The sequence below is a fragment of the Phalacrocorax aristotelis genome, chromosome 20 (assembly GCF_949628215.1).
Source record: "Phalacrocorax aristotelis chromosome 20, bGulAri2.1, whole genome shotgun sequence".
NCBI classification, from domain to species: Eukaryota; Metazoa; Chordata; class Aves; order Suliformes; family Phalacrocoracidae; genus Phalacrocorax; species Phalacrocorax aristotelis.
Window position 1 is genome coordinate 6,345,187 of NC_134295.1, and position 17,123 is coordinate 6,362,309.

The following is a 17,123-nucleotide window of genomic DNA, read 5'->3' on the forward strand; positions in this document are numbered from 1 at the left end:
CCAGCAAAGGCAGGAGCTGGGTGGGGGGAGCATCATCCCCCTGCAGATATGGGCCTTCTGCTCTGCCAGGGGCGTGGGGAGCAGCCGGTGACCCCCCCAGCACTGCGCTCCGTTCCCCTCCCAGTGCCACACTGGAGCCATGGGGGCATTTTGCAGGGGTGCCCCAGGAACTGCAGTGGGGTGGCCACCCTGCCTGGGACTGCATGGGGGCTCACAGGGCAGAAACAGGGTCAGGCAAGTCAGCAGTCCCCCAGGACCCTCCCCAGTGTGGCAGGAACCGGCTCCCAGTGCCGACCCCATCCCAGGGTGTGGGGGCAACTGCAGTCCCCACCCCAGGGCAGAATGATGCCCCATGGCACTGGCACAGACATCATGACGGGGTCACCACAGGGGACACCCTGGCACTCCTGGGGTGCCTGTGCAGATGTCCTGGCCAGGGTCTCCCCATGCAGCTCCGACAGCAGCCCCCCAGCTTATCCTCCTCCTCTCCCAGCCCCTTGTCTGCATTAAAACCCCTTTGTGCCACTCGTGCCCAATCCCCCACCACCATCGTGCCAAATCCGCCGTCACTGTCCGTCTGTACAGCCCAAAATAACCACGGGCTCACCTGAGCAGGGGGGGCGGGGGGCCAGGGCCGCCCGCCTGCCCTCGTCCCACTGCTCCATATTAATGAGCCCCCTCCTCCTCCGGTGTCCAGCTGTGCAGTCGGGGCTGCTGCCATACCTGAGCGCAGCAAGACGAGGCTACCGCCACTTGGTGCCGGCCGCCCTCGCCATGGCCGGCTGCTCCCCCGTTTTCCAGCTCTGGCTCTTGCTCCAAGCTGCCTGCCTCTGCCTGGCCCAGATTGTAAGTCCTGTGCTTGGTCCCCCTCTGCGCCGGGCTGGGATGGGGGACGGAGAGGGGACGGAGAGGGGACGGTCCCTGTTTCCCCCCTTGCCGATGCTCGCTTGCAGTGCTGAGCGCCCCTGGGTCTTGCTGCTTATTTTCCCAGCATGTTTTGCTCACTTTTCCCAGGAATGCTCCATGATGAGGGGGTGGGGGGAGTGGGAGCAGCCCCCAGCCAGGACCCACAGCTCTGACCCACCGGGGACCTCTCCGTGCCAAATGCTGCCTCCAGCCCTGTGAGACAGGGACATGGCTGGGCTGCACGGCTTGAAGTTTGGGACTCGTGAGCTAAATGAGTTTAGTTTTATTTTCGCCTTGGGGCAGCAATGGGGGACCCTCTGCTGTTTCCCTCCCCAGCAGCTGACAGATCTTCCGCCTTCCAACACCTGGGAAAATGCTTATTTGCTTCTGCTTTGCTGGGCCACGCTGCGGAGCCGGGCTGAGGGGGGCTTTGGCCCGGGGCTCCATGGGGGCTTGCTGAGGGGCAGAGGGGAGGGATACCAGCGGCTGGGTTCCCGAGGGCTCTCCAGACTCACCCGGGGGCAGGAGAATACGCATCGGAAAGAAGAGAAGGGAAGGTGTCTCTCTGCTCCTCGGGGCGAGTGCTGCAAGCGGGACAGGCAGCGTTCCTCCTGGGATCCCACCCGAAAAGAGAACAAACTCTCCCTGCCTTGCAACTGTGAAAATCAAATTTTTAGAAAGGATTTCAGAAAAAACTTCCCATGTGGCTCCTGAGCTGCCTGCCGGCACAGAGAGCCTCGCTGCAGAGAGCTGGGGGGGCAGTCGTCTTCCTAAAACAGACCCCTGGGATGCCCATGGGCTTGCGGTGGCAGGGTCTGGCCAGGGGAGCAGGCTCCGGTCGGAGCAAGGGGGATGTGGGAGCTCTTGGAACAAGGATCCATTTGGAAATCATTCGGGCAGGACAAAGGTGCCATTCACGGGTGCTCCCAGGGTGCTCGCTCCCACCCCGAGCACAGGGTTTGCTTCCAAAGCGAAGCTGGGGCTCTCCTAGGTCTGTGAACAAACCAGCAACACCTCTCATCCTTATATATTTAACTTTAAAATAAATAAGCCTGGAAGGACGGAGAAATGGCAGGCGTGTAGCCCCAGCCAGCCCGTCTGGTTTTCATTTCCAGGAACACCAGGAGTTTGGTCTCCAGGACAGGAGTCTCTTCCCCACAAACACCCCGTTAGGATAACAGAGATTTCTTTGCAAAGTTGCTCCTGTGGAGCCCTGTGCAAACCTCAAAGCTGGGGCCAGGCTGCTCGGGAGCTCCCCTGCCGCCGGCTGAATGGCGCTTTTGTGCGATGCTGCGGAGCAGTGCTGCGGGCAGCGAGCCAGCCCGGCACAGGGCGGGCGTGTGCCCATGGAGGGGCTCAGCGTCCCCGTTTCACACCGGGGCTTCGGGAACATAAATCCTGCTGGTGCTTTTAGCAATTCCAGTGCTGGGCTTGCACCCCGGGCTGAGAGAGGCCTTTGCAAACGCTGCCATCGCCCCGTCGAGACCCCGCTCTGCTGGGGCAGGAGCCCCACAGGCACCAGGGCAGGAGGGCAGGATGGGGCAGCAATGGGGTAGAAACCAGGGAGGGGATGGGGAGCTGGTTGTGCAAGTGCGGGGGGAGATTTCCTGGATTTCTCCATCCCTGCCTTTGCCGGGGGGCACAGGCCAGGCAGCAGAGGACCCATGGAGGGGGTAGAGCTCTGACGCCTTGGGGTGCTCACTCCATCCTAGCTCTCTGGAGACGGGTCCCCAGTGCATGCTGGTGGCGAGTGCCGCATCCTGCGCTCCCTCTGACCCCCAGCATCTCTCGGGGACTGGCTGCTCCTTCCTGACGTGGGTCCCGTTCTTTTTTTCCCTTAGCGAGGGCCACCGGGAGAGCCCGGCCCACGAGGGCCCCCCGGTCCCCCAGGAGTGCCGGGAGTGGATGGCATTGACGTGAGTACGGCGCGGCTGGGAACCTGTGCAGGCGGGAGGGAGGGAGGGAGGGGACCTGGAGCACAAAGAAGGACATTGTGTTGGGGCAGAGGCTTGGTGGAGGGCAGGGGCTGCCGATACCATGCGGTTCCCGCACTGTGCTGCTCCCAGGCTGGGGCAGACACAGCATCCCTGGCTTTGCTGGTAGCCCTGGGCAGCAATGACGGGATGGGGGCACAGCTCCTGCACTGCGGCCCCATCCCTGCGAAAGCAGCCCATGGCCTCCTGACCACCTTGGGAAATGGGGCCTGACATGGTTTTTGGGGAGCACGCTGGCAGGGAGGTTTTGCTCAGGGCACCCCGCTCTGGGCAGCAGAGGCTGCTCAGAGAGGATGGGTGCAGGGATAGGCCCAGAGATGCCCAGTGAGGAGGGGGAGCTGGGGGGACTGGTGGGGAGCAGGACGCCCAGGTCGGGTGCCTGCAGAGCAGCGACATGGCCAGGGCTGTGGCAGGCAGCTGTGGCCCTGGACCCTCCCCAGGGCTGCAGGGAGGGAGCCTGAACAGAGGGGAGGTGTGTGAGCCAGCAGAAAGCGCTCTTTCTCCAAGACTTGCCCCAGGGTGTTATGTTAGTGCTATTTATACCCAGAACAGCCGCAGCCCTCCCGCAACCCCAGCACAGCCCTCTCTTCTCAATGCCGGCCCCATACTGACCTGGCTGCCGCGCTGGGGGATCCAGCATCTCGCTCCGGCTTGGGGTGGCAGATGGGAGAGACGGGTCCTGAGCGCCCTGAGCTGCTGGGCCTGGCTCCGCAGGGTGACTGACTCCTTTTTACAACCTTCTTCCCTTTCCCCAGGGTGACAAAGGCTCAGCCGGAGCCCCCGGGTCCCCGGTGAGTAACCCATGCCTCCCCGCAGCTCTCTACCGGTCTCACCCCTGCTGGAGGAGCTCCTTTCAATCTGCCCCCACGCCTCTTCTCTTTTAAAGGGTGCCAAGGGGGACCCTGGAGCTCCCGGTCCCGACGGGCCCCCAGGGAAGCCAGGCATCGACGTGAGTACCGACCCCCTGTCCCCCCCGCAGTGTCCATGGCCGAAGCCCCTGGGTCCCAGCAGGGTCTCAGCAAACTCCTCTTACCCCCGGCGCAGGGATCCTTTTCTGTCGCACATAAGAAAGTGTCAAAACCCCTTCGTGCGGGGGCTGAAAACACCTTTTGAATCACAGCAGCCAACGCAGGCAGGGGTTGGGCAGGGGTCCTGCCACCCCCTCCCACTGCCTGGGCTCCAGAAGTGCACCCCCACTCAACCTAGGGTGAGAGCTAAGCCAGGGCTCAGCACCGACATCTCTGAACATGAAAAGGTTTTTCCTTGTCCTTTACTGCAGCTGCTGTCCTGAGCCCTGGTTTGGTTCTTGTTTCCTCCAACATAAATCTGGAGCAACCCCATGGCTACCCCCAGAGCCACCCCCTTGGCACCCACGTAGGTGGCACCGGTGACTTCCCCTGCTGCCCCGTCCCCAGCAGAAGCACAGCCCAGGGCAGAGGTGGCAGGCAGAAAGGGGATGGAGCTGCCTCCTTGCCCTGCCTTGATGCCGTGATGCTTGTCCCCATGCTCCCCAGGCCAGGGTACGCAGAGGTGCGTGATGGGCGCCCGGGAGGTTTGGGCTGGGTGCCTAGCCCTGGTCCCCAGAGCAGCACTGCATGGGTAAGCGCCTGCAAGCGTCAGAAGGAAACCCAAACTACAGGTTCCTCTTTTGTGTCTCTGGATAGCACTTCATAAATATTTTGGGGTTTAGTTATTCTTCAATAATAAATGAATAGACTAATAACTGTCATTATAAGCATGCATTATTCATCCAGGCTAATCTGCCTGCAAAAGAGTTCAGCTCCTCTGAAGATGGACGCTGAGCAGAGCCGGGCTGAGCGACGGGCTGTCCACCCGCACCGTCCCCGTGTGCCCAGCAGCCTGCAGGAATTAGTCCCTGGGTGAATCTCAAGCCATCAGCTACAGGGATCCAACCCCTGGCACAGGCACAGCCCTGAAATGTGCTGGAGTGGGGTCAGGGGAGCCAGGGAGTGACTCGGAGTTGATATAACTGGGATCATGGACGGACTGAGCTCCCACATGTCTCTGCCAGGGCCAGGGCAGCTGTGCTGGATGTGCCCTGTGGCGCGAGGGTCCCTGCCAAGCCCTGGCACAGGGTCTCAGAGCAGAGCAGCTCACGGGGGCTGTGAATCATTGCTGCGAGGCTCTCTCTGCCACTGGGGCTTGGGTCCAGGTCCAGCTTCATCTCCAGGTTTGCTGTGTGATGCGCACAGCAGTGACAGGCACAAGTTCCCCACTGATAACCCTTGACTCCTCGTGGTGGAAAAAGCCCCAGCAAAAACACCTGGCTGGAAAGCAGAAGTGCTGGCAATAACCTCCTGCCATCTCTCCTCCTGCAGGGCTTGACAGGAGCAAAAGGGGAGCCAGGGCCCATCGGCGGGCCAGGAATTAAAGTAAGTGAGGAGCTGCTCCGGGGCAGCCACTCTGGGCTCCTACCGTCCCCCCCTGGAGCCAGCAGAGCCGGGCCAGGCTGAGACCAGTCCTGACACTGTGGAGGGGATGCACGGATGCAGAAATTGTGTGATGGAGTATTTGGCAATGAGGGGGCACTGAGACTGGGGCCAAGGAGGGGTGAATTTTAGCAGTTCACACAGCAGTGGAGCTGGGCTTGGGGGGCCAAACCCTCCCTTTTTCGGTTCCTGACTCTCCCCTTCTGTCCCGGCAGGGCCAGCCCGGACTCCCAGGGCCGCCAGGGCTCCCTGTGAGTATCTTCCTCTTCTGTGGGTGCTGGTGATGCACCCACTCCTGTCTCTGACACCCGCTCCCTGAGCACCCATGAGCAGGGTGGGAGCCAAGCAGGGACCCAGCCCTGCCCCCCCCCAGCCATATCCTTGGTGGTGGCTCAGGGCAGGGATGTTGGTGGTTTTGTGGGGGGGAGGTTGGAGAATTTGGACCAATTGTGTCTTTCTTCTTGCTGCAGGGCCCTTCGCTGCCAGGACCACCAGTAAGTGCCGGGCTTGCGGGGCTGTGGGCGGCCAGGAACCCCGCCTGGGGTTGCACTGGAAGAGCTGAAATCTCAGAACCCCCAAAGTGAGGTCTTGGGTCTCAACCTGCCTCACTCAGTGAATGTCTGTCTTCTTAAGGGGCTTCCAGGCCAGGTTGGGCTTCCCGGAGAGATCGGAGCACTGGGACCCAAGGTGAGGTGTCAGGAGGGGGTGCAGGAAAAACCTCTCCTCCTTACCCCAGCATCTGCTTCTCTGCACTTCGGGCCTTCTGGGGTAAAGAGGGGTGACCCTGAATGTGGGCAAGTGGGGTCCTATGGTGGGGATGGAGGGGTGATGGACTCTGTGTCTGCAGCTGGGTCCCCCAGCACCACCCATCCCCTCCCAGCTCATGGGTGGGGGAGGCCCAAATTCCCACTGTGACAGCCAGGGTCTCTGGTGCTTCATCACCCATCCCCACCCTGGCTCCAGCGGTACCTGCCACCTCCCCACCTCTAAATCGCCTTTCCTGGGGTTGTTCTTTCCTAGGGCGACCCTGGACCCGACGGCCCGCGGGGTCCCCCAGGACCTCCAGGGAAACCCGTGAGTATCTCCCCAATCACCAGCACTCTCTGCAGGAGGGAAAAGGTCCCCCAGCCCCTCAGCCCAGGGTTTGGGGCTGGGACTCGGGCTCTGGCACACACCTCCTGCTGCATGCCTTGCTCCCCTCCCTCCCAGGTGTAGTACTCACCCCTTCTGTAAAATAGTGCTGATTTCAAACCGCAGATTCTGATGGTCTTCTTCCCTCCAGGGCCCCCCAGGACACATCCAAGGAGTGGAAGGCAGCGCTGATTTCTTGGTGAGAGCCGCCGTTACCTTGTCCCTTCATCAGGCCTTTGCAGGGTAATGGCAGCTGGAAGAGCGTGTGCTGCCCCGGCCTGAAATACAGACACCAGTGTAATTTGGTAACTGGGGCCGATAGGCTGGGGAGGAGCAGAGTCCCCAGCTGAAACAATGCTGTGAGCGGCGGGTCCCCTGCATCACTGCACAGCCCGGCTTCGCTGCACAGCATGGGAGCCCATCCTTCCCAGCACGGCTTCTCCTTCCCCAACTCAGCCTGCATTTCTTCTTCCCCACCAGTGCCCGACCAGCTGCCCGCCAGGTCCCAAGGGGCCCCAGGGACTGCAAGGACTGAAGGTAAGGGAGCCCTGGAGCTGCCAGGGAGCAAGCAGTGACCTCCACTTCCAGCGTGCTGTGCCTGAGCAGAGGAGCCTTCCCCAGTCTGGAGGCACAGGGAGCTCCGGAGCCGCTCTGCTCCCCTGGGAGCACAGAGGCATGCACACTCACAGAGACCTGGGGGCAAAGGTGCTGTGGGAGAGGTCCCCTGTGGGTCCCCAGCTCCTGCCAACCCCTTTTGGGGAGGTGAGACCCCATGCCAAAGCCCCAGCCCCAGCTATGCTGCTGCATGGCTCCTTGGCTGCAAAGCCCGGGGGGTTAAACCCGGTGGGCATCTCCACCACATGCCCTCGAGGCTGCAGGATGCTGAGCATCACCAGTGGGCACCCCAGGGTGGGACGTTGCAGGCAGGGTGGCTCTGGGTGACTTGGCTGTCAGGATGCTGCCTTGACCCCACTGCTCTGCCCAAGGGATGCTCAGGATCTTCCTCTTCGCCCTTAGGGACACAGAGGCCGCCCCGGTGCCCTCGGGGAGCCTGGCAGGCAGGGCAGGCAGGTGAGTGACCTCTCCGGCAGCTTCCCAGAAGCAGCCATGCGTGCCTGCCTCTGGGAGAGCTGGGGTTGGACTAGAGGGCAGGGGGGCTCTGGGGAGAGAAAAGGGGAAGGAAGGAAGGAAAGCAGTGGGAGAGGGAGGAGGGAGATCCAGGGCTGGGAGATGGAGGGTGGGCAGGGTGGTCTTCCCATGGTGGCTCCCTGGGGTTGGAGACCTGTCCCCATCCCCTGCCAAGTCCCAGGTGAGGGGGTCTCAGGTCCCCAGGGGAGTTTGTACCCCCACTCCACCCTAACACTCACCTCTCTCCTCTCCATCCCTCCCCAGGGCCCTAAGGGTGACGTCGGCGCCTCCGGAGAACAAGGTGTCCCAGGCCCCCCGGTAACATATTTATGTCTCTTTGCTGCTCTGCCCTCCCGGGTGCCCCAGGGGCAGCCAGTTTGTGCTTGGTCCCAGACGCTGGAGATGTGACACCAGTGTGTCCCTGCTCCTGAGGACCCACTGCTGGGACCAGAGGGAAGCCTTCGTCCCATCCATCTCCCTCCTCCCATCCATGCAGCAGCTACCAAAGCACAAGACCTTCGCGGTCAGCGCTGGCCTGGGCACCTCGGTTGTTAGTGCACGTTAACATGGATAATTCACCGGCCAGGGACAAATCGTTCATGTACACTGAGCCCCCCCTTACCCCACCTGAACAGGGGGTGCAGCAGGGGACGTGGGGATTAAAGCTGTTTGAGCTCACCGAGCACTTTGAAGATGAAAAGCAGTTAATGGGCTGAGCCCTTCAGTGCAGGAAAGGGCAAAACTGCTTTGAAGCCAAGAGCTTTGGTGGGGGAAGCAGCACCAGTTTGGGCCCATTGCTGTTATTGAACTGACAGCTGGAAAGGCGCCTGGTGGGGGGGCTGCAGAATTAGGAGCAAGCGGCGGGACTGAAATGCCTCACATTCGGCAAAACCAGCTGATTGCCAGTACAGGCTTTTGCTCTAATTGCGGCTTCCCCCTGGGCTGCTCCTGTTTCCACTAAGCCAGCTGTTGTTTCCTTCCCCGCAGGGACCGCAGGGCCTGAGGGGTTACCCTGGGATGGCAGGACCCAAGGGCGAGACGGTAAGCACTGGTGGGATGCAGGGGTGGCTGTACCTGGCTCCGGCATCAAGGGGACCAGCTCCCCAGGGCTGAGCGATGGTGATGCTTCCCAGGCTGGAGGCTGCTTCCCAGGAGCATCGCTAACATGCCTGTTTGGCCATCTCGGGTTGCTGCACGCTGCCTCTTGCTGGTGGGGTTGGACCTGGCTGGGGGCTGAGGTTGGGATGGGAGGAATTAACCTTCCCGTGCTGTCTTTGCAGGGTCCTGCTGGTTACAAGGGGATGGTCGGGACCATCGGAGCAGCCGGGCGGCCGGTGAGAGCCCTCCCTTGTCCCTGGGGGCTGTGGGGCAGGCAGAGGACCCCGTGCTTTGCTGCTCAGCCCCTGTCTGTCTCCCCTCCAGGGCAGAGAAGGCCCCAAGGGACCACCTGGGGACCCTGGTGAGAAGGGAGATCTGGTAGGTAACCCACCCCTTGGGGAGGGCAGCGCTGTGCCCTGTGTGATGCCAGTGCCCCCTTTTCCCCAGCTTGGCCCCACTCGCTGGCACAAGCAGGGGCTCTGCCCTGGGTGCCTTGATGGGCATCTCCTGCCTCTCCCAGCTCTGTCCTCTGCACCCAGTGAAATAACGCTTGCTCTCTCCTGCTCTAGGGTGGCCGTGGCATCAGGGGCCCCCAAGGAGACATTGGCCCCAAGGGGGAGAACGTAAGTACTGCCGGTGGCACCTGTGCCCACATCTAGGGCTGAGCCCCTTGCAAGGGGAAGCTCTCTGCTGCTCTCTATCCAGTTCGGGACCACCCTGTGTCCTTGCACCCTGGCTCAGCACAGGGCTGGAGCTTTCTTTTCCCTTCCCAGCCCTTCTTTGCCCCCACCACGAGCCTTTTAGCCCCTCTCAGAGGTGTCAGACCGAGTGACTCTCCCCCCTTTCACAGGGTCTCCCAGGCATCGATGGCAAAGACGGCACCCCAGGTATCCCAGGCGTGAAGGTGAGCTGCTGCGGGCAGGGGCTGCCGGGTGCTGCTGGCACCGGCAATGGGGAACGGACACACGCTGTTCCTTGTACCAGTGCTGGCGGGGAATAACGGGGGCAGCAAGTGGCATAAGGTCCTGTCCTTGATGTGACATCTGTCTAGGGAAGTGTGGCTGTCCCCATGGGGTCAAGGGCAGTGTCCTGCTTTGGCCAGAAGTCCCTTGTCCCACCCGTGGACACCTCATTCCTACACCTTTCTCTGCCATGTTGTGACATCCTTTCTGCCCTCGCAGGGCAGCGTGGGACAGGCCGGCCGCCCAGGAACACCAGGACACCGGGGACAAGCTGTGAGTACAGGCACATGGGAGCCCACCGCCCAGGCAGGTACCCCATTAACTGTGGGGGGGGGGCACCCTCATCCCCGGGTGGTTCCAGGGTGCAGGGCCAGCACCCAGCAGGGATGCTGCCTCCAGGCACAGCAGGGTTGCTGACTCTGGTGCTGTGCACAGGGTTTGATCCCAGCTTTGCTTCCACAGGGCTTGCCGGGCCAGCCAGGCAGCAAAGGTGGCCCAGGAGACAAGGTGGGTCTTGGGCAGCCGGGGCCAGAGTAACCCCGTCTGAGCATCCACCCTGCAGCCCCGCTTACCCTACACAGCACCGCGGCAGCCTCCGCGTTCCACCCCTGAGCCCGTAGCCTTGTCCCCCTGCCGTTCCCTCCCCTGGCCTCGCTGTCCCTGAATTGCCTCTGTCTCCCCTTCGCAGGGTGAAGTGGGTGCTCGGGGCCAGCCTGGTGTCACCGGTGCCCCGGGGCAGATCGTAAGTACAGAGACGTCACCATATTCCTCCTGGGCACAGCCTGGGGGTTGCCCTCAATCCGCCTCTCACTCTTTTTTCCCTATTTGCTGTCAAACAGAAAGCAGAGCTGGGCACTTCACCCCCCGCCAACCCTCCTCTTCCCTCTGCCCCTGCAGCAGCTTTCTCATGGGGAAGCCCCAGGCCACTTCTCCAGCTCTGCATCGAGCACCTCCTTGGCCAGCCGGTGCAGTGGCAGCCCTTCACGTGGCTGCAGGGGACAAGGACAGGGCCACACATCCCTCTGGAAAGGATGAAGGGCAGATGGTGGCATTTGAAAAACCAGATGTTTTTTTTCCCCCCCTCTTAGGGTGAGCCCGGACCTCGGGGTGAGCAGGGACCGCAGGGTGTCCCTGGGGTGAAGGTGAGTCCGGGGCACCGCGGGGTTTGTGGTGGTGCCGGGAGCTGCCCCTGACTCTGCTCTCCTCCTGGGTCTCTGCAGGGTGACCGGGGTGAGCGTGGCCTCGTGGGTCCCCCCGGCGAGCAGGGGAAACCGGTGAGTCGCGCCCGCAGCTGGGCTGGGAAGCAGGCTTTGCCTCGGCGATGCTCGGCTGGGGAGGAGGGACGGGGGCGGTGGGGCACGGCTGGCACCGCTGCTCTCGCTTTGATCACGGCTGGGGTCGGTCACGCGGCCCGTCCTGCTGTGCCTGGCTGCTGGGGTGAGGGATTAGCCAACGGGGCAAATAGCACGGGGATTAGCGGTCCCAGGGCCGCGCTGGGTTTGCAGCCCCAGCCGGGAGAGGAATTTCGTTCCAGCCTGGCGAGAGTGGGGAGGATGCCCTGCCCCTCTTTGGGGTTTTCCTGGGGTGGGAAATAGCCAAAAAGTGACCTTTGTCCCCTGACTTCCTGAGGGTCAAGTCCCTGTCCCTAGTGGAGTCCCCTGCTCTCAGCACGGCTGGAGGAGAGGTTTCTCCATCGTTTTCTGCCCTGTCCTCCCACAGAGGTGGGGTTCAGGGCAGGTTGGGATGCAGTGGGGTCGCCCGAGATGCTGGGAGGGACAGGGAGCTGCCTGTGCCTCTCCTTGGCTTGGAGAGGATGCTTCGATGGGGGAAGAGGGTCTTCCCACCCCCTCTTCTCACTTGTTTCTCTCTTTTCCCCATGTTACCTTGATCTCCAGGGGCCCAAGGGCGAGCAGGGTCCACCAGGAATCCCAGGACCCCAAGGCTTGCCAGGAGTCAAAGGAGACAAGGTGACTGGCTGCAGGGGATGGGGTCCAGCTCAGGGAAGCTGCGCTGAGCTGGGCTGACCCCCCTTTTTTCTCCTTTCTCCAGGGCTCCCCAGGGAAAACCGGCCCCAAAGGCAGTACTGTGAGTACATCACCCTCCTGCCAGGGCTGGGGGACCAGTGGAGAACTGCTGACATCTGTGTTTAACAGGGCTGGCACCCATCTCAGGGTGGGGGCTGATACCCACTGACACCAGGTGCTTTCTCTGTCACACCCCCCACATCCTGGCTGAATGCAGTGGGTGGAAAGGAGGGTTAAAGCGGCTGCAGAGATGGGTGCTGGCAGTGAAGGTTCACATTGCTGATTGCCTTTCCTCTAGGGAGACCCGGGCGTTCACGGCCTCGCAGGGCTGAAGGGAGAGAAGGTGGGTCCGCAAAGACGCGTCCTGGGGTGTGGTGGGGGGGATGGGCTGGATGCGGGTCCCTGCCCACGCACTGCAGCTGTGCTGGGGACTCCTGCCCTGCATGGCCCCAGGCACCGCAGCATTGCACCCCAGCGCAGCCACGGTGTGCTCTGAGGGGGGTTATTTCTGTCTCCCCCCAGCTGCATCTCTAAATACGTGCTGTCTCCCCATTGCATTTCTTGTGTCCTCTGTCCCCAGGGTGAATCGGGCGAGCCAGGGCCAAAGGGACAGGTGAGTGACTGGGGGTTTGGGAACGAGGGGCTCCCCCTACCTTTGCACTGGGTGGCTCTGTGGGACCCTCAGCTGGAGGCGATCCTTCTGACAAAGGCAGCGGCACTCCACGGAGCTGCTGTGTGCTGCACGCTGGTCACCGGAGAAGGTGTTTTCACTGGAGACGAGCTTCAGTGATGACGTTCAGCCCTGGATTCAGGTTCAGCCCTGGACTCAGGTTCAGACCCTGTTTGGGGTTCAGAATCCAGCTGCAGCACTCGGTCCTGGAAGTCCTCGGGGTCTCGGGGCACAGCCCCCGTGCTCAGGATGGGGCTGAGCTCCCCAATCCTGATGCTGCTCTCCATCCCCACCGAAGCAAGGCATCCAGGGTGAGCTCGGCTTCCCTGGCCCCTCGGGGGACGCAGGTGCACCCGGTGTACGAGGCTACCCAGGACCTCCTGGCCCACGAGGACTCGTCGGGGACCGTGGGGTCCCAGGGATGCCCGGCCCGCGGGGTGCAGCGGTGAGTACCCCCAGTGTCCTGCATCCCCTCCTCACCTGCACTGCAAAGGTGGTGACCGGGGGGCTGCCGCTGTCAGCATGTTCAGCTCTGCAGATTAGCTGCCTCCGACTTTTTCTTACTCTGGGAAATGGCTGCTGTTTGCCTCAGGAGCTGCCAGTGCTCCCCCACGAGCTCTCCATAGAGCTGAGCTGGGATCCCATCTTTCTAGAAAAGACGACAACTTTATTTCTCACTGTATATAGCACCAGCAGCAGGCTTAGCTCCAATATGCATCTTTGCAGCCTGTCCAGGGGACAGAATTTTTCTGTATAAGCCTCATTTTAGACTTGCAATATGGGACTGCAGAAAGTTAACTCTGTGAGGAGGTTGCAGAGTGGCTGGTCATGGCGTGAGTGAGGCTGGAGCACTTGTACTGGGACCGAATGGAAAACAAAGAAGGGTTGGGAAGGCAGCGTTGGGTGCAGGGAGGTGCTCTGGACCAGGGGGGTCGGGGTGGGACCAGCTCTGCAGGTGCAGATGGGGATGGAAGGAACGCTCTCCCTTTACGGCGTGTCCCTCTTCTCGCTGCTGGCAGGGCCGGGATGCTGGGGACCAGCACATTGTCGACGTGGTCCTGAAGATGCTGCAAGGTGAGGGGGCGAGCGGGGCACCGCCGGCAGGGTGGCTGCCACCGCGTCCTGTCCCGCACTGGCCTCTCTCTACCCTACAGAGCAGCTGGCGGAGGTGGCAGTCAGTGCCAAGAGAGCAGCCCTGGGTGGAGTCGGTGCCATGGGACCCCCCGGACCCCCCGGTCCCCCAGGGCCACCTGGTGAGCAGGGCCCACACGGACCCATGGGACCTCGAGGCGTCCCCGGCATCCTGGGTGCTGCCGGGCAGATCGGCAACGTAGGACCTAAAGGTAGGTGGTAGGTGGCCATACCCACACCGTGCTGGGCAAAAGTCCTCCTCGGGGCTGACCCTGCCTCATCCTGCCACACTCGTCCCCCAGTTCAGTCCCCAAGCAGGGTAGCCCCCTCCCCTCCCCTGCAGCGCCCGTGTTTCCCACTGCGGCTCCAGCGAGTCCTTCCCTCCCTGTTTCTTTCCCCACAGGGAAACGAGGCGAGAAGGGTGAGCGGGGAGAACCTGGCCGTGGCCATCCGGGCATGCCAGGCCCTCTGGGGATCCCAGGTAAGCCCCTCTCCCCCTGGCACAGACAGGGCAGGCAGCGGCGGGTCCCCGCAGACCCCGTGCCCCTGGCCAGTGCGATGACGTGCCCAGCAGTGGCTTGGCACCTTCTGGCCCATCCCTACAAACCTGCACGGGTTCATCCTGCAAATCTCCAACTTGTAGCACCCTTTGCTTCATCCTCGCTGCCTGCAGCTCCGCCAGCCGCTTTCCTGGCCCCTCAGTATTGCTCATTTTCCGCACCGCTCCGCTAACGCATCCCCATCCTCACCCGCAGCGTTTCCCACACCCCGGCCCCTGCTTTGCTCCGGCAAAGGCTGGGCTCGGCACCCACAAACGCAGCACGCGTGCACCCACTGATGGCCACGCTCCTGTTGCAGGTCTCCCCGGCATCCCCGGCCACGCGCTCGATGGCAAGGCTGGGGAGCGGGGCCTGCCGGGCTCCCCGGGAGAGGCTGGCCGGCCGGGCTTGCCCGGTCCCGCTGGCCTGCCGGGGTTTTGCGAGCCGGCTGCCTGCCTGGGAGCCTCGGCGTACGCCACTGCACGCCTGGCGGAGCCGGGGGCCGTCAAGGGACCCGTCTACTGAGGAGGAGGCACCAGCACCATGACAGACCCAGGTGGCAAAGACGCACCGGGGCTGGCAGCAAAGAGACCAGAAAACTGCAAATCCGTAGGGAGCGACCCCTGCCCATCCCGGCTGTGGGAGGGCGCTGGGCTCGGGGCAGCCGCCGCAGGGGCAATGCAGCCTCGGGGATTTAATTTGCTGTAGGTATCACCCCCCTCCTACAGCCCGGGGGACGGTGGAGAATAAAGAGAGGCCAGCCTGAGTCCTGTCCTCGTTACTGGGGTTCCTTACCTGGCCCCCCTGCGCATCCTCTGCTCCCTGTGCCCCTTCCCAAAGAAATAAATTGTCTTTTATACAAACCCTCTTACTCTGTTATGTCCTGTTTGGTGTTCAATTGGCTCGTTGCAGGTTTCCTTTTTGTCTTTTTTTTTTTTAAAAAAAAAAAAACCAAAATTGTGGTTTGATTATTTAAGAGACTTGCCAGATCCAGCCTTTTTCACTGCTGGGCACTCACAGAGCTGTAAATCTTTGTAAAATAGGACTATTTTATAACTATGAGTAGAAAACCACCAACTTTTTAAAAAAATGGACAATAAAAATGAGATGGATTGTTAACAAACTGAAATAACGTGTTGATTTCTTTGAATCAAAGAAAGATTATACTGGTGGCGGGGGGGTTGTCTGAGGGCTGACGTTAGGTTTTTCTGTTGTTTCAAGCCCTTTGTTGGGTGTCTCAATTGCTCATTCCCAACCTTGGGGACAATTTCAGCCTCTCAATAAGTTTCTTAAGCAAAAGCTCCTTTTTCCCCTCTTGCATCGTTGCAAATGTGCAGAGGAATTTGCCGCCCCTGAGCCCCCCGCGTCAGACTGAGGAAATTTGCCAGAAATGCATTGGGCACCTTCAAATAAGGCCAAGTCCACCCGAGTCCCCTCACAGTCAAGTGGGCCAGAAAACTATTAGCAGCATTGCAAAGTATATTGATCTCTTAATAGTTAAAAAGGAGGCCTGCAGCTCTAACAGGATCCGCAGGTGTCTTTCTCATTATTGCCATCGACAGCAAGAAAGGATTAAAGCTGTGTGGCGGGAGCAATGGGGCTTCACTTTGTAAGATAAATAAAAATCAATTTTTGTTTATTAGCAAAGCATGTTCGGCTTGGCAGGGTAACAAATCCCAGGGAGAGGCGGTGGGAAAGGCTGGCTGGGTCCCTCCCGCGGCACAGAGCATCACTGCCACCGGCCGAGGCACCACCAGCAAATTGCAGCCGAAACGGGGCTGTGATGGGTTCAGGCCCACCCAGGTGTGCTTCAGCTGGAGGGGGTCTAGTCCTGACACAGATCAGATCCAAGCCCAGGCAGACCCAGAACCATGTGCTCTTCCCTCCCCATACACACCTCACGCTGTAGCAAAGCATTTTCCCTTCTCTGTCCCCGTGTCCCCAGACTCTTCAGAAGTGTCCTATACTCATTTTCCATTTAAATTTAAATTACCTTCCCTGTGCCCTTTGCAAACCACTGCCTTGTCACTTAACGTGCAATCAGCTAACTTTAAGGGGACTGCCTTTTATTAAAAAAAAAAAAACTGGAAGCAAAATGCAAATGTTTTATTTGCAAGTTGGAATTTAATCAAGGAATTAAGGAGGCTGTGTATTAATTAAGGGCCAGACTCTGGTTTTTTCCAATGAGTAGCAAACCCGCTCCGAATATGCCTCTTCATCAGAGCCCTCATAAATATTCATCCAATAAATAGCAGATTGGATGCCATTACAGAGACAAGAGATTGAAACCCAAGTATCTGTGGAAATGAAACAGCTGGAAAGCATCCAACCTCTGCCCCAAATAATAACAAATCATTATTAGGAGAGGTGAAGAAATAGCCTTGTTGAGCACTCGTCTCCATTTCTGGACAAATGGGGAGATTCATCCTGATTCTTTTCAGGGAGGAATTCAGGTTATCAAATGCCTCCGGGGACAGCCCAAGGCTGGGCTTGGCCCAGGCTCCAGCTGTGCAGCACATCTGGGGGCCGTGTCCCAGCCACACAGCCCAAATAACCAAATAATATTTTTTTTTTTTATTATTTCCCCACGAGAGGGAGCTGCCTGCCCACGGAATCCTCCTTTCCCAGGGAGCCCACACTTGGGCTATTGCCACTAAAACCAGTTTTTATCCCCGGCAATGGCTCGCTGCAGGGCGTCCCCCCAGACACAGGGCTGCACCTTGCAAGGGCTGTGCTCTCCCCTTGGCTTTGGGGAGGGGGGGAAAGGGTGAACCCCCCTCACTCAGCCCCTTCCCACCTCCGGGACGAATGCGGCACAGCTGGAACACCTGGTGGAAGGGAACAGGGGGTGCAGAGGTTGGCTGCGGGGGTGCTCCTACAAGGAGGGCCCGAGGGGCGAGAGCAAGGCTGTGGTCCTGCAGCAGGGAGAAGCCACTTCCAAGGACAAAGGGCTTCTGGAAAGCTGCCGCTGTGCCTGCAGAAGGTCCTGGGCTGCCTGGGGGGCTGCAGGGCCCTCTCCAAGAAGCCCAGGGGCTCCTCACACCCAGGTGCGCACATCCCCAGGCAGGGCTGGCCAGGATGGGATGGAGC

At 60.7% G+C, this 17,123-nt stretch overlaps 1 protein-coding gene across 1 annotated transcript; it reads left to right on the forward strand.

The window, feature by feature from the left end:
• Positions 1-586: 586 nt before the first annotated feature.
• Positions 587-14,967, forward strand: COL9A2 (collagen type IX alpha 2 chain). The gene is made up of 32 exons (XM_075114502.1): positions 587-846; positions 2,748-2,822; positions 3,656-3,691; positions 3,787-3,849; positions 5,240-5,293; positions 5,566-5,601; positions 5,821-5,844; positions 5,984-6,037; positions 6,371-6,424; positions 6,633-6,680; positions 6,962-7,018; positions 7,499-7,552; positions 7,874-7,927; positions 8,597-8,650; positions 8,890-8,943; positions 9,032-9,085; positions 9,277-9,330; positions 9,558-9,611; positions 9,889-9,942; positions 10,132-10,176; positions 10,358-10,411; positions 10,758-10,811; positions 10,890-10,943; positions 11,565-11,636; positions 11,719-11,754; positions 11,992-12,036; positions 12,274-12,306; positions 12,662-12,808; positions 13,383-13,437; positions 13,518-13,706; positions 13,898-13,975; positions 14,353-14,967. The coding sequence occupies exons 1-32, from the start codon at positions 670-672 to the stop codon at positions 14,556-14,558; spliced, it is 2,178 nt and encodes a 725-aa protein (XP_074970603.1). The 5' UTR covers positions 587-669; the 3' UTR covers positions 14,559-14,967.
• The last annotated feature ends 2,156 nt before the right edge of the window (positions 14,968-17,123 follow it).

What these genes read in the sequence shown, in the direction of transcription:
- COL9A2 (XM_075114502.1), top strand. Translation starts at nt 670, where the DNA reads ATGAGCCCCCTCCTCCTCCGGTGTCCAGCTGTGCAGTCGGGGCTGCTG. An exon ending in AGGGACTGCAAGGACTGAAG is followed by an intron (nt 7,019 to 7,498) that starts GTAAGGGAGCCC and finishes CTTCGCCCTTAG; the next exon opens with GGACACAGAGGCCGCCCCGG. An exon ending in CAGGAGTCAAAGGAGACAAG is followed by an intron (nt 11,637 to 11,718) that starts GTGACTGGCTGC and finishes TCCTTTCTCCAG; the next exon opens with GGCTCCCCAGGGAAAACCGG.